Source organism: Bidens hawaiensis, unplaced genomic scaffold (assembly GCF_021521415.1).
Source record: "Bidens hawaiensis isolate Kalapana, Puna unplaced genomic scaffold, B.hawaiensis_p1.1 tig00046156_1, whole genome shotgun sequence".
NCBI classification, from domain to species: domain Eukaryota; kingdom Viridiplantae; phylum Streptophyta; class Magnoliopsida; order Asterales; family Asteraceae; genus Bidens; species Bidens hawaiensis.
Window position 1 is genome coordinate 56,578 of NW_027505971.1, and position 14,339 is coordinate 70,916.

The 14,339-nt window shown below is 34.7% G+C and overlaps 2 protein-coding genes across 2 annotated transcripts; both read right to left on the bottom strand.

The window, feature by feature from the left end:
- Positions 1–2,129: 2,129 nt before the first annotated feature.
- On the bottom strand, positions 2,130–3,763 carry LOC143616194 (F-box/LRR-repeat protein At3g59200-like). The gene has a single exon (XM_077089093.1). The coding sequence runs from the start codon at positions 3,297–3,299 to the stop codon at positions 2,388–2,390; it is 912 nt and encodes a 303-aa protein (XP_076945208.1). The 5' UTR covers positions 3,300–3,763; the 3' UTR covers positions 2,130–2,387.
- Positions 3,764–4,749: 986 nt separating this feature from the next.
- LOC143616192 (F-box protein At4g09920-like) lies at positions 4,750–6,511 on the bottom strand. The gene is made up of 2 exons (XM_077089091.1): positions 5,142–6,511; positions 4,750–5,019 (listed from the first exon to the last, which is right to left on the bottom strand). The coding sequence occupies exons 1-2, from the start codon at positions 6,225–6,227 to the stop codon at positions 4,750–4,752; spliced, it is 1,356 nt and encodes a 451-aa protein (XP_076945206.1). The 5' UTR covers positions 6,228–6,511.
- Between the last annotated feature and the right edge of the window lie 7,828 nt (positions 6,512–14,339).

The following is a 14,339-nucleotide window of genomic DNA, read 5'->3' on the forward strand; positions in this document are numbered from 1 at the left end:
GTCTTAGACTCTCTTAAAATACTTAAAAATCAATACCACAACTCCAGAGTAAACTTATTTAGCGATAAAAATGTAACATATAATTAATATTACTCCATCCGTCCCATTAAAAGTGTCCATATTTCTTTTTTTGTTTGTCCCCTTACAAATGTCCACTTTCAAAATTTCTAGCCAATTTCCAAGTTTACCCTTAAACACACACAACTAACATTAATAAACAATATTGATCGACCCAATTTTCAAGGACATTATTGTCATTTGGTAAGTAAAAAAAGTAATAATTCAATTTACCTTGAACTTTATGTTTTTAAAACACTGTCACCTTTAATGGGACAGAGGAAGTTCCTTTTAAACATCACACATATTCAATGCACACACAAATAACATTAAACATACTCGGTGCACACACAAACAGCATACAAGATACAACCTAAATTAACGGTTAGTTTCAAAAAAAGGTATCTTAGATTCCTGCTGATATAGACGCTGAAATGAGTTCGTGAACGCCAAGAGCTGAAAAATCAAAAGAAAGAAAATATAAACGTGTAGACAAAGAAAGCCACAATCTCATTACTACATCAACGTTATAACATAAACGAATTCTAAACGGTACCACAACAAACCGCCACACCATTAAAAGTACGACTCCTATACACCAATAGTCACAGGGGCAAATAACTACCAATGAAATTCGAATTTTTCATGTATCTCATATTTGCAGTTTAACATTTTTTTTAATGGTGTTGCATTTTGGAATCGCTTCACGCATATAAAGTTATCTGTTTTACGCTTGAATTGAAATAATAACCATAAACAATAGCATTTGTGCTGTTCGTTTAACTCGTTTTGTAACGGATAATAAATGTTGGAAAAAAGTTATAAAAAAGGTTGATGTGTCCGGCATGTAGTTAGTTATAAGCTGCAGCAGATATCGGCTCATACCAGAACTAATTAACTGGTAGAAAACTGGGTTCAAACTGGTCAAACCCGGCCATTTGACCTTTTTAACCCAGTTCTAACATGTAATGGTTCGAAGCCGAGCAGGTTTGACCGGTTAAACCTGATCCTTTGACTTTTGGCTCACGAGCTGAGTTTGAGCTTTAGGATAAGGACACGGGTCAAATCAAGGTTAAACTTCAGAAAATACACCGAATTAATCCGAACCCGGGTTCGACTTTCAGCAGGTCAAAATGTGCCAACATTGGACCACTGGCTAATTGGTGCAAAGTCAAAACCAATATTTATGTTGCTGATTTATTCCTCATCGAAGTCGGTTTGATCCATGAAGTTTTTAAAACTCGAACTTGGTTTAATTTATGCTCCTTTTCTAAACATAGAGCTCTTTTTTGGTTTAAAATAAAAGTAAATTCCTTTTTAATAATTTATGAAACTACAAATCCAAAAGTGGAATGGGTCGGGTTATTTAGAATGGTCAAACAGACTACTTTCTCAGTAAAAATTGTTCATGACCAGAGGTGAGATATTCTATTGTATTAAATGTAATTCATAAACCAATAACCCTCCAAAAAAAGTAAAGACAATGACAATATCAACAACGAAAACACCCGTTAGCACATCACCTAACAAAGTATCAACAATATCCGGTATAATACAAATGACACAAACCAAAAGATGCAATGCATACACAAAGGAGCAACAATTATAGCAAACAATAGACTTAGGAAACCCCAAAATGACAGTCGCCACAAGTAAGCCGCAAACCCAAATAACAGATAAATGTCCCAAAGAAAACTCGCGGCGCCAAACTCCTCATTTATATTAATTAGATAATGTAAACCATCACCAAAAGCTAACTACCTACCAGCAGATTGACACAATTTCCTAGCTAGTCCGAAAATGGATTTCACAATGCGGGGAAGCCCATGGAACCTTATGCACTTGTTCACACAACCACTCTTCTTCTCCTATGCAAAATCTTTTCGATGTGAATTTTACCGTCTTCAAAACCTTTGTGTTCCTCAACAGGTATTGCAGAAACTCTATATCACAACATTTTGTGAATTTGATGGTTGCAAGGTTTGTTAGCATACAAGCAGGAACCGACTTTGGTTCTATCCAACTAATCTCCTGTTATTAACCAAAAAAAGATAAAACTTTTCAACATGATATAAGTTTATAAGAACTTAAGAAAGTAATGAAGAAAAATAGGGTCGAACCGCGGAAAATCCCATAACTATTAAATGAACACACAAATGTTTTAACACAAGGCAACTTTCGAGAAACTGAGAGATTCGTTTAGACTCCCAAAAACCATTCAACTCCAAATGCTTCATATTTGGAAAGGATGGCAGAGGTGAAGTGAATGCGAGCTTCAACAATGTATAAAGTATATAGTTAACACTTGGTGCAATATTAATATAAATCATTTAGTAAGAGATTAAACTTACATATGGAATTGAAAGACTTTGAACTCCTCTAATCTTGTTTAGAATATCAACCAATGAATGATTAAATGTTCTTTCACAAGGTGCAAAAGATGCCCAAATCAACAAAAACATATCTTCCTCTATAAATAACAAACGCAATACTCCACCGACAAACAAGTATTCCAGATTCGGGAGGTTTAAAACAACTTCGTTGCTAACTTTGCTTCTAATTTTTAGAGTTAGGCGTTTCAAACTAGGAATATTGAATACATAATCTTCTTTATTGTTGGAGCATAAAACTTCCAAAGATAAACTTTCAAGCACTGGGCAGCCACAGATGAGTTTAAACGCAATGTCACAAGGATTAATAGAACCAATAATGTCAAGAGTTTTCATACTAGGAAGATATACCGAAGGCGGACACTCCCATGAAGTCTTGCTTAATTTTAATTTTGTTATTGTCGAGTAAGTGAACAAGGTTAAAGGCAACACGGTCTTGGGACCCTTACGCGGGATAACTTGTATGTCAAACTCACTAATGTTTAACCAGATTGCTATATCAATCCAATTCGTTACACTTTCAAACACGTATCCAGAAACACGTAATCGAAACAACTTAACATTAGATGGTTTGCAAACGTTTAATACGTGATCCACAAACTTTCTAAAGCTTTCTTTATTCCGAGTTTCAAATTTTGATAACTTTGTAATTGAGCTGTTTAAGTCGACGGGCTGAAAGTGAGTATCATCAAAGTCAAGGTTCGGGAACAACATCCAAGTGTACCTCCATCTTTTTGATAAAACGCTAGTTTGCACGGCGTATATAGTAGGCATTAGAGGGAATACGTTTGAAGCAATATCTTCGGGCAATGTGTTATGCCTGTTGTCGACATTCTCACTTACGGAACTCATGGTTCCGTAAAACGCTAGTTTAATTAGCTATTAATTTGTTTCCTGAATAACCAAATCCAGAAGTACGTTTAAGATATTATACTATACATACATGCATAGACATATTCTAACATAACGTTCAATGTCTAAACATACCAAGATTCGATGTACGTTGCTTTCTTTAGATGAAGATGAGTATTCAAGAACCGAACCGAGTGAGATGTTGGGTTGAATAGAATTCTTTGCTTGCAAAGGAAAACAATAAGGGTTGGGAGTTGAAACCATGCATATATAGTAAACTGTAACTTCATAATCACGTTAAATTCATGGGCCAAAGTTAAGCCCAATACAAAAGGGTAGGACGTTAAAGTTAAAATAATATGTGTTGTAGATTGGAGCGTGTCTGGTGCGGTCCGTGCGATTTTGGGCTAAAACCAAACCGAACACAAAACTTAGGTTTTTGGATTTTTGAAACCGTTCGGTTTCGTTTTAGTTTCGGTTCAGTTTTTGTTTTTTTCCGGTCTTGCCATTTGAGCTTGAAAACTTTAGGCCAAAAAGAAAGTTAGACGAAAATAGTGAGTTTAGTTATAAATAATTTTGTTAATTATTAACCAATAGACTATTATACATTTGGTCAAAAGTATTCTAGTTACATATTTATTAAATTCATTAAATTCTTATAAATTACTTAAATAAAAAATAAAATAAATAAAAATCTAGAAATTCGATTATGTTCGGTTTTTATACTATGCACAACCAAAACTGAACCGTTAGTTCCAATTTGTTGGTTTTCGTTTCGGTTTCGGATCGTTGTTTTCGGGTTTCTTGCACATCCCTAGTTGTAAAGTTAAAAGTTAAAAGAATATGTGTTGTAAAGTACTTGTAATATATACAAGGGCATATAGGCTTAACGTGCAAAGCATAAGCAGATACTATACCGGTATTCTAAAAACCAAAGTGATACTGTAACGAACTTAATTGATACCGATTGAGTTCCTGTCGTAACGTGTGAGTTTAAAGCAATGACTTTATAGTAAGATCATGCGTACTCGGCATGCGTTTTGGCGTTTTGGGCATAAAACGCCGGGGCAGTGTGCCCCGGCATTATGGCTAGGCGTTTTAGAACAAGCGTTTCCTACAAAACGCGCATATGACACAAATTTTAAGGTTTTTGTGAGTGAGAGGTAGAGAGAGAGAGAGAGGGAGAGAGAGAGAGAGGCGTTTTGGGGTCTTTTTCCCACTATACCCACTTTTTGCAAAATGCCTAAAAGCTGACTAGGCGCCACGTGACGTAAAATACCCGGGTGTGACTAGTTTTGACTACACATGGTCTAAAGAATACTTTAGTTATAAACATAGGTATTAATTTCGATAAGAATAGGTTCAAAATCAATAATAAATCCAACTTACATGATGTTGATTTTATCAAAGTAATATCAAATGTCTTTAATCTGCTACAACGTAATATGGATCAGAACTTAACTAATAATAGAACGAGACCAATTTCCATGAAAATGGATCTCACAACACTTGCACACAACCGCGCTTCTTCTTCTACATTATTAGAGTATTTCCAAGTGACTGTTAGCGTCTTCAGCACCATTGAATTCCCCAACATGTATTTCAGAAACGGTATATCAAATATCCACCATTCACTCATTGGAAGCTTGATTGTTGTAAGGTTTGTTAGCATACAAGCCGGAACAGACTTCGGTCCAACCCATGCATATTTAGTTAGTTTCTAACACAAAACACGGAAATTTGAATATTATAGTTGGGTTAAAGAAGTTAACAAGTACAAAGTTAATTAAAGTCTTAAGATCTCAAGTACCTCTTGATCAATATACAGATGTTTCAGCTCACAGCAACCTCAAGTAACCCAAGGACTGGTTTAGAATCCCACAAAGCTTGAGTAGAAGTGAAGTTAATGTGATCTTCCAAATATAATAATAATAATAATATTAATGATAATATTAATAAAGTTACAGTTGGTGCATATGAAGAAATATGATTCAAAAGAAAACATGGCCTAACAAACAACAATTTAAAGTTGGAGTCAATTATAAGATGCTTGAAACTTACATTTTTAACAGAGAGTGACTTAACTCCACTTAATCCCTTTATGAGCTCAACCCACTGATGAGATATTTTTCCATAAAATGACATTTCACTAAATGAAACAGAAGCCTCAACCAGAGATGACACATCTTCAATCACAAAAATGGAGCTCAGTACCCCACCAACAGATAGGTATTCAAGATTAGGGACGTGCAAAACAACTTTGTTGATAAAAACACATTTTGGCAACGTTAGTTTCAATTGTTTCAAAGTAGGGATATATAATATGTAATGTATTGTTGGTATCGCAATGCATCTTACTTCCAAAGATAAAGTTTCAAGCGTTGGGCAACCATTGATGAGTGTAAATAAATTCACAAAAGGGTTATATATAGTGATGTCAAGAGTTATCATGCAAGGAAAATAGACCAAAGATGGATACCAAACAGTTAGATCATAGGCACTACAATTTAATCTAAGTTTTGTTAGTGTCTTACAAGTGAGCATGCTTAAAGGCAACTTAAACTTCATAACTTGTATGTCAAGCTCACAAACGTTTAACCTGACCGCCTCATCAATCCAATTTGATACACTAGACTCCAGAACCCAAGTTTTAGAAACATTTAATCGAAATAGTTTAACTCTGGATGATTTGCAAAGCTTGAGTACCCGATCAACAAATTTTGAGAAACTATCTAAACCATTGATAGTGTGGCATTGACTACCATCAAAGTCAAGGTTGGTGACCAACATCCAACTGTACCTCCATCTTTTTGACAAAATACTTGTTCTCACAGCATATTTTGTAGGCATTAGAGAGAGTATCTGTGAAACAATCTCTTCAGGCAACATGCTAATCCTATCGTGTACATTCTCACCTATGGAACTCATGTCAGCTTCTTTGCCTACTAATTAAACAAATATTAAACACAAAATATTTTAATATTAAAGTTGCATCAAGAAAACATAATCTTTAAAAACCAAACAAAGTAACCTTTCGAACTCAAGATGAAACCTGATTAAGTCGACTGTTACGTCAAAGAAAATCAATTAGGGTTTGGGATTTGAATGTATGTTTAATAATTAATAAAGTCCATGAAAAAAAGTAATCACATTAAACCCAAAGCCCAATAAAAAATTCTGGGGAAAAGAACGCTAAAATTACACGTGAAAGTAATACATAACATAATTTTTGTAACTTGATTTTTTTTAATATTTAAAGCAAAATATCTATAGTTTTAAGATTTTATATATATTTTACTGTTTGTTGTATAAGAGACAACGGGTTGTTGCGGGTCAGGTTGCATTAAAGACGGATCAGACAAAATTGTTAAACACAACTTGTTTTTAGAGGATTAACACGTGTTTCTCCCATGTGCTTTTAATACATTTAGTTTCTTGCCCCGTAGGCATTAGATTTTCCACCAGGACTCAGCAGGTTGTGAATAGTAATCCTTTGGGTCCTAAGTCCCAAAGTTACGTTTTTAGGCGAATAAGTGTTGCTATTCAAAAGTAGGGTTGCGGCACAACTTGTTCTTTTACATTATTGTAATATTTTAAGTTTAGCAATGAAATTGAATCCCAATAATAAAAATGGACACTGATTAAGATAATATCAGAGTACTTTGTTTTAACGATGTTTGGAATTGCCACTACTACCCTGAGTGAGTCTTTCAAAAAACGAGATAACAACTAACCATACTGATTTTGATTTCCCAAACCTGGCTCACCTAGGAACCTGACAATCAACCATCATGGGAATACCCCTTTGAATCAATTTTTGAACCTGACATCGTAAATCTTAACCATCTTTCCCATGTCGTTGGACCCGAAAACCAATCAATTTTTGAACCTGGCATCCCAAATCTTACCCATCTTTCCTATATCGTTGGACCAGGAAACCAACTGCAATGTATTTAGAGTAATGATTTAAGAATTAAGGCAGATAAATTTTATAATATTTATAACTCAATATTATATAGACATCGTCGTTACTTGACAGGTCGGCAAAGTGAATTTGGGTCCAGTGTTAACATGTCTCCCTTACAAGAGTATATAAAAAATTGATGAAAATCCCACATTCTGCTTAAAATTCATAAGAATCTCGTGTTCGTGTTCCTTCGGTTCGTATCTATTTGGGGAAAAACCTCACAATACAATCACATGTCATACCAATGAATACATCAAAAAATATATCTTCAAGAAATGCAAAACCCCAAGTGATCAGTAGTAAAAGAGAAGTATTAGAACTTTCAGATTGCAAAATGCATATAGTGTTAATTTAAATAAGCCATTTAACTTATGGTTGAATAGACCAATTTCAATGAAGATGGATCTCACAACATCCAGAAGCCCTAGGAAAATTAAGCAACTTTGCACACAACCGATTTTCTTTATCTATATTGCTTGAGTATTCCGAAGTGATTGTTACCGCCTTCAACACCTCTGAATTCCCCACCATGTATTCTAGAAACGGTGTGTCACATTTCCACCACGTGCTAATTGAAAACTCAATGGTTTTAAGGCTTGTTCGCATACAAGCAGGAACAAACTTCGGTTCAATCCAAGGAGATTCTTGAAGCTTTTGTTTTTAACACAATCAAGATATACAATATCATATCAGGTTACAAGAAGTTAACAATTAAGTACAAAATAAAAGTGGTCAAAACTTTACAAACTCACAGCTCAAGTACCTGTTCAATATACAGATGTTCCAGCTCAGGAGAACTTTTAAGAAGCTGAAGGATTGGTCCAGAAGTCCAATACGTTCTCAACTTCAAATGCTTCATATTCGGAAAGCGGGGTAGACAAATAGCGGATGGGATCTTCAACAACAAAAAATATAGTTACAGTTAGTGTATGTGACAAAAAAAAATCCTTTTATAAGCGGTTTGTGAGTCACTATAATTAACCCTTTAACAACTGTTTGTGAATCGCTATAATTATCTCACTTACAACGGTTAAGAAAACGATATAATAGAATTAACCTTGACGGCATGATAATCCTTTTAAACGGTTTTTGAGGCATTACATTTTACAGCGACTTGTGAACCGCTATAATTGAATTCAATTATCTATTTGGAAACAATCTCTCTATTCCCTTGGACAGAGGTAAGGCTTGCATGTGTCCCACCCTTCCAGATCCTACTAACACCCTCCTAGACCCTACCAATAGCTTCGCTATGAGTGAAATTTACTGGGTATAGTTGTTATTTAATTGAATTGAATTAATCTTGGTGCATTCTAATTCTTTTAAGGCTCCCTTAACCATAGTATAAAATGTGAAATTGCTAATAACGGAGATTCTTTTTGTACTAGTGAATCATTCACAGATAACATAATTTAAGAAGCTGGAAACTTACGTTTGGAACCGAGAGCGATTTGCCCATCTGATTATAATCAAAGTCAAGATTGTTGACATACATCCATCTATACCTCCAACTTTTGGATAAAACGCTGGTTCGCACAGCATATTTAGTAGACACTAGGGAGAGTATGTGTGAAAGAATCTCATCAGGCAACATGCTAAGCCTGTCGCCCACTTTCTTGAAACTCATTGCTATGCTTTTGTTTTTCCTAAAAAATCAAATACAGAATCTTAAAATCAATATAGTTGAATAGTGAATATTAAAAAGTAAAAAAAAGGTTCAAAATAAAAATATTATAATATTAAAAAAGTGCAATAATATCGAAAACTTACAGCCGCCGGAGAAAGATGAAGATGGTGGAGAGGGTTCGTGAGGGTTATGGGATTTCTTCTTTATTTCTTTACTTTTATAATTTTCTTGAGCATCAAACAATTAATTACTTTAATTTATTTTTAATTTCTTATTTATTTTATGGAATATGTGTTTAAATAATCTAAACTATGCCATATTAGCAAATAACAATCCAAACTTTAAATTTGACTAGTGACGCCCCCAACTAAATGAGTATTTGTTTTTTAACGGACCACGACTAATGGATGTTAACTCCGTTAGTGATTTCCTGACGTGCACCTTCTTCTCTGGCCGCATCACGGCGGAATTCTACCGGAAACCTGCGACTCGCCTCCATTCTACCTAATATCGTTATGCCGTCTCTCTCCCCTCATTTGAAACCTAACCGACGTGCCGCCCTCGTAGTCTTCGGCGAAGTCCACCTTTGTCTATCGTGCACCATTCGAGGTAATTGACATATCATTCGGCTCATTTTCATCTCCTTAACAATAGCCCTATGTTTATTTTGTAAAACGTGTAACATTGATTTCGAATATTTGAAAATAAGATCGGTTTGGTATCTAGGGATTGGCTATGGAAGAAGATGAAATCCGCTTCAATTTATTATTTCCGATGTGTTTTGAAGAGAGAGAGAGATAGAGAGACGGTGTAACGATATTAGGGGATTGGATATGAGTTGCAGGTTCTTGACAGGTTTCCGGCGTGATGCGGCCGTAGAAGAAGGTCCACGGAAACAAATCATCAACGGAGTTTACCATCCGTTAGTCGCAACCCATTAAAAATAAATACCCCTTTAGTTAGGACCGCCACCAAGCAAGTTTAAAGTTGAGAATGTTATTTACCAATAAGACATAATTGAGATTATTTAAAACCAATATTTCTTATTTTATCGTTAATTTACTCTTTTTTATTATAATAATCAAGATACGATAATTTCACATGAAATTAAAATCTTTTAACTTATTATAATTTTCGTTCAATAAATATTCTAGTTTTCATTGATAAATACTTTTATTAACGACGATTTTGTTGCGTGTTAGGTCATTACACTTCTTAAATTTGGAAAGCCTCGTTTCTCTACTCTATCTGACTATATTGTTTTAATTGAGTCCACGCTTGCTTTAGAGTTTGGCATGGATGTTACTTTAAAAATCATACCGTGGGTTGTCACATGACAATTGTTATGCCACAATCAGAGCAGATTCTCTGGCATAACATGCGATGAGATGAAGGCCCAGTCGGGCTCGAGATTCGAACTTGCAATCTCACAAGCCATAATCCACCAAAAGTGACGAAATTGTGAATTAAATTTAGGTTTGTTGTTAATCTTCATTTATATAAGATTTTTATGTACACTCAACGTCCCAACTACTCGTTTATTTCAATTTATTTTAATATCTTCGAATAGACCCAACAAATTTCTTACCTTATATTAGTGTAATTTTATTTAGTATATAAACATTTGAAAATTCAGATTATTACGATTAATTTCAAACATAAAAAATGTGATAGGGCCTAATGATAAGAAGAAGGAAAACATTTACTCTATCCTGAAGGATTGACAGGTCATTTACTCTACCCTGAAGGATTGACAGGTTGCCCGTGCAAAGAGAAACAACTCCAAAAACGTTTTAGTGACTTGTAAAGTATAACATAAAGTGTGGTGCAAGTGGCCAACACTTCTTTTTTGGGTGTGAACCAGTGACAAAGTTCTATCTCTTAATGGGGCAGGTAGGAAAGGGATATAACTTAACGGTAGAGTGTCATCTTGATGTGGTAGAAGTCATTAGCTCGAGCCCTGAAAATTATTGCCTTCAGTGGACCATTTGTAAGAATAAATATATAGATATGTATATTTATGTATGACCTACATGATCATTTATATTATAATAGATCAAAGTTAATTAAATTATACCTTATAATTATGTTAGCTAGGTAATTGTTGATGGACCAAATTACCCTTTCTTGCTAACCAAGGGTTTCCCCTTGGATGTATATAAATAAGGAGAGACTAATTAACATCAGATAACTTAACCCTAAACCCTCACATCAAATTCGTGAGCCTCTCTCTCCCTCTATTATTCGGTTTCTCAAGAACCCTAATCCCCATCACTAATATACATCCTAAAGGGAACCAGACCAAGCTGACTGTCATGTCGTCTGGATCGTACTCATCAGTCGTGGCCACCCTCTCTGTTGTGACAGGTATGTTTTAATTGTAGGTTTATCATAACATCCATGTTTTCTATTATATACATGAAGAACTGAACAACATGTGGTATCAAGAGCGATGTTGATTAATCAGTTCTTCATGTCTTCCTTTAACTCAGGATCTAAACCGGAAGACATGGACTAAAACCTGATAAACCCGAACAATTTTCGGTTTTCATTAGTTCGTATTATTTATTTATCGTTTTGATTAAAATCCGAAAACTGATAAACCCTAACAGATTTTCGTTTTTTTCTTATTAATTCGTTTTATTATATTATTGTTATTAAAATCGGAATGACAGAAACCCTTACAATTTTTTGGTTTTAAAAATCGCATGTGATATAAATTAACAGTTTTTTCGAAATCTGATAAATTAATGATTATTCATGTTCATAACAGTTTTCGAAAATATGGTATAATATGGTTCAATATCTGGATTGTTATAATGTTTTACTAAATTTTGATTAAGATTTAGACCGAGATATTTCGAATTTTGTAAACTTAATAAAGGAATTACTTTGAAAATAATCAAATCTTGGATAAACAAACAACCCCTAAAGAATTCAGATTAATCATTATTAACTGTTCATAAACTTATTGGTGTATGTGTTTACGGCTAAAACAGTTTCCGAAAACACTAAAACCAGAAAACTAATTTCCCGAGACTAAAATTTTTTCGTGAACAGTATGCTAAGAATTTTTTGTTTGCTATTAACTAAACTAATGTTTTGTAAATACTTAAAATTCATATTTATCACTTTTACAAAACAAATAAAAGCTTAACTTGAATGAATGATGATGTACACTTCTGCCCAAAGGTGATGTGATACATCTAACATATCATTCAAGTCTAAAATACAAGCTATGTTAGTTTAGCTTAAACATGATTTTAATGTATCACTTCTGCCCAAAGGTGATGCGATACATTTATAGCAAAGCAAAACTAACTCGTGCATAATTAAAATGGTTGTTTCACTTCTGACCAAAGGTGATGTGTTACAATTGTTTTGCACATATACTTAAGTAAAATTTAATTCTGCTCAAAGGTGATTTATCTTTTATTTAAGTAGAATTTTATTAATTACATTAATCTATTATTTTGATGTTAATAATAGATATTAATTATCACAGCTTCATAATTTAAAATGGTTCTTATTTATGCCTGCATTAGTTTAAATTGCCCCTAGTTCACTCTAAGTTCCTTCTAGTTTAGTATCTTAACATTCTCATATAAATTCCAATAATAGCTCCAAATGGTGGAATCACATCATTAACTGGAGATAATTTTGCTGCCTGGAAGGACTCTCTTATGCTTAATCTCGCCTTCCTAGATTTCGACTTTGCTCTAAACGAGGATGAACCTCCAGCACTAACCACTGAAAGCACCCCTGCTCAGCACTTATTGTTCGAAAAATGGAAGAGATGTAATCGCATGTCTCTAATGCTTATGAAAAACTCCATTAGCATGCCCATAAGAGGATCCATTCCGGACTCTGACAATGCTAAAACCTATCTGGCTTCTGTGGAGGAACAATTCAAGGGAACGTCTAAGGCGCATGCTAGTACTCTTATTCTCAAACTGGTGACTACTAAGTACGATGGAAGGAATGGCATTCGTGGGCACATTATGATGATGAACGACATGGTCCATAAGCTGAAGGGATTAGACATGGAGATCAGTGACGGTTTTCTGGTACACTTCATCATGACCTCTCTTCCACCTGCCTATGAAGCTTTCAAAATCAATTACAACACACAGAAAGACAAATGGTCCATGAGTGAGCTGATTGCTATGTGCCTGCAAGAGGAAGAGCGTATGAAGATGGACAAACCTGAAGTTGCTTACCTTGCCACCAGTTCCAAGAAGAGGAAGAACACTAATCCAAGAAAGGAGTTAGCTAAAGTTCAGAAAAATAATACAGGTGCCTCAACCAGCTCTCAGAACTCCACTGGAAAGCCCTTCTGCAAGTTTTGTAAGAAGTACATTCATAAGCAGAAGGACTGTTCAGACTTTAAGGAGTGGCTGGCTAAGAAAGGTAATGATCTCTTTATGATACTTGAGTCCTATAATTTAACTGTTCCTGCTAATACATGGTGGTTTGATTCTGGTTCTATGGTTCATGTAACCAATTCTACTCAGGGATTCCTTTCAATCAGGAAGCTGGAAAGAAACCAAAGAACACTAAGACTGGGGTATGATAAAGAACTTGAAGTCAAGGCTGTGGGAACTTTAAAATTAATAATGAAAACTGGTTTATGTATTAAACTTTATGATACCTTATATATTCCCGAGATTACTTGGAATCTTGTATCAGGACCAAAGTTAGACATGGACGGTTTTGATGTTTCTCATGGTCATGGAAAACTTACTATTTCTTTAAATTCTCAAGTGTTTGGTTATGGCTTTTTGGATGGTGGTCTTTATAGATTAGAATTGGATGATAATTTTTCTAAATCTTTGTTGTCATATAATATTAATGAATCACTCACAAAGATTAAAGAGAAACGAGACTTAGAGACTTCTTCTATGTTGTGGCATCAACGTTTAGGCCACATCTCACGAGACCGGTTAGCCCGCCTCATGAAGAATGAAGTCTTACCACATCTCGATTTCACCGATTTTGGAACATGTGTCAAATGTCTTAAAGGCAAAATGACATCAGCAAATAAGAAAGGCGCCACTAGGAGCTCTAATTTATTAGAACTCATTCATACTGATATTAGTGGTCCTTACCCCATTGCTGGCATAACTGGACATACTTCATTTATCACTTTCATTGATGATTATTCCCGGTATATGTACTTGTATCTCATTAAAGAAAAATCTGAATCTGTAACAACTTTTAAAGATTATAAAACTGAAGTTGAAAAACAATTAGATCGTCAAATAAAAGTTGTCAGATCAGATAGAGGAGGTGAATATTATGGAAGACATACTGATGTGGGTCAGGCCCCTGGTCCATTTTATGAGTATTGTAAGGGCCATGGGATCGTGAACCAATATACCATGCCAGGTACTCCTCAGCAAAATGGTGTCGCTGAACGGAGAAATCGAACCCTTATGGATATGGT

Excerpts from the sequence above, each read along its gene's own strand:
- LOC143616194 (XM_077089093.1), bottom strand. The coding sequence starts at position 3,299 with ATGAGTTCCGTAAGTGAGAATGTCGACAACAGGCATAACACATTGCCC.
- LOC143616192 (XM_077089091.1), bottom strand. The coding sequence starts at position 6,227 with ATGAGTTCCATAGGTGAGAATGTACACGATAGGATTAGCATGTTGCCT. Across the intron at positions 5,020-5,141 it reads TTGGGTTACTTGAGGTTGCT|AAACTAACTAAATATGCATG; the intron begins GTGAGCTGAAAC and ends GTTTTGTGTTAG.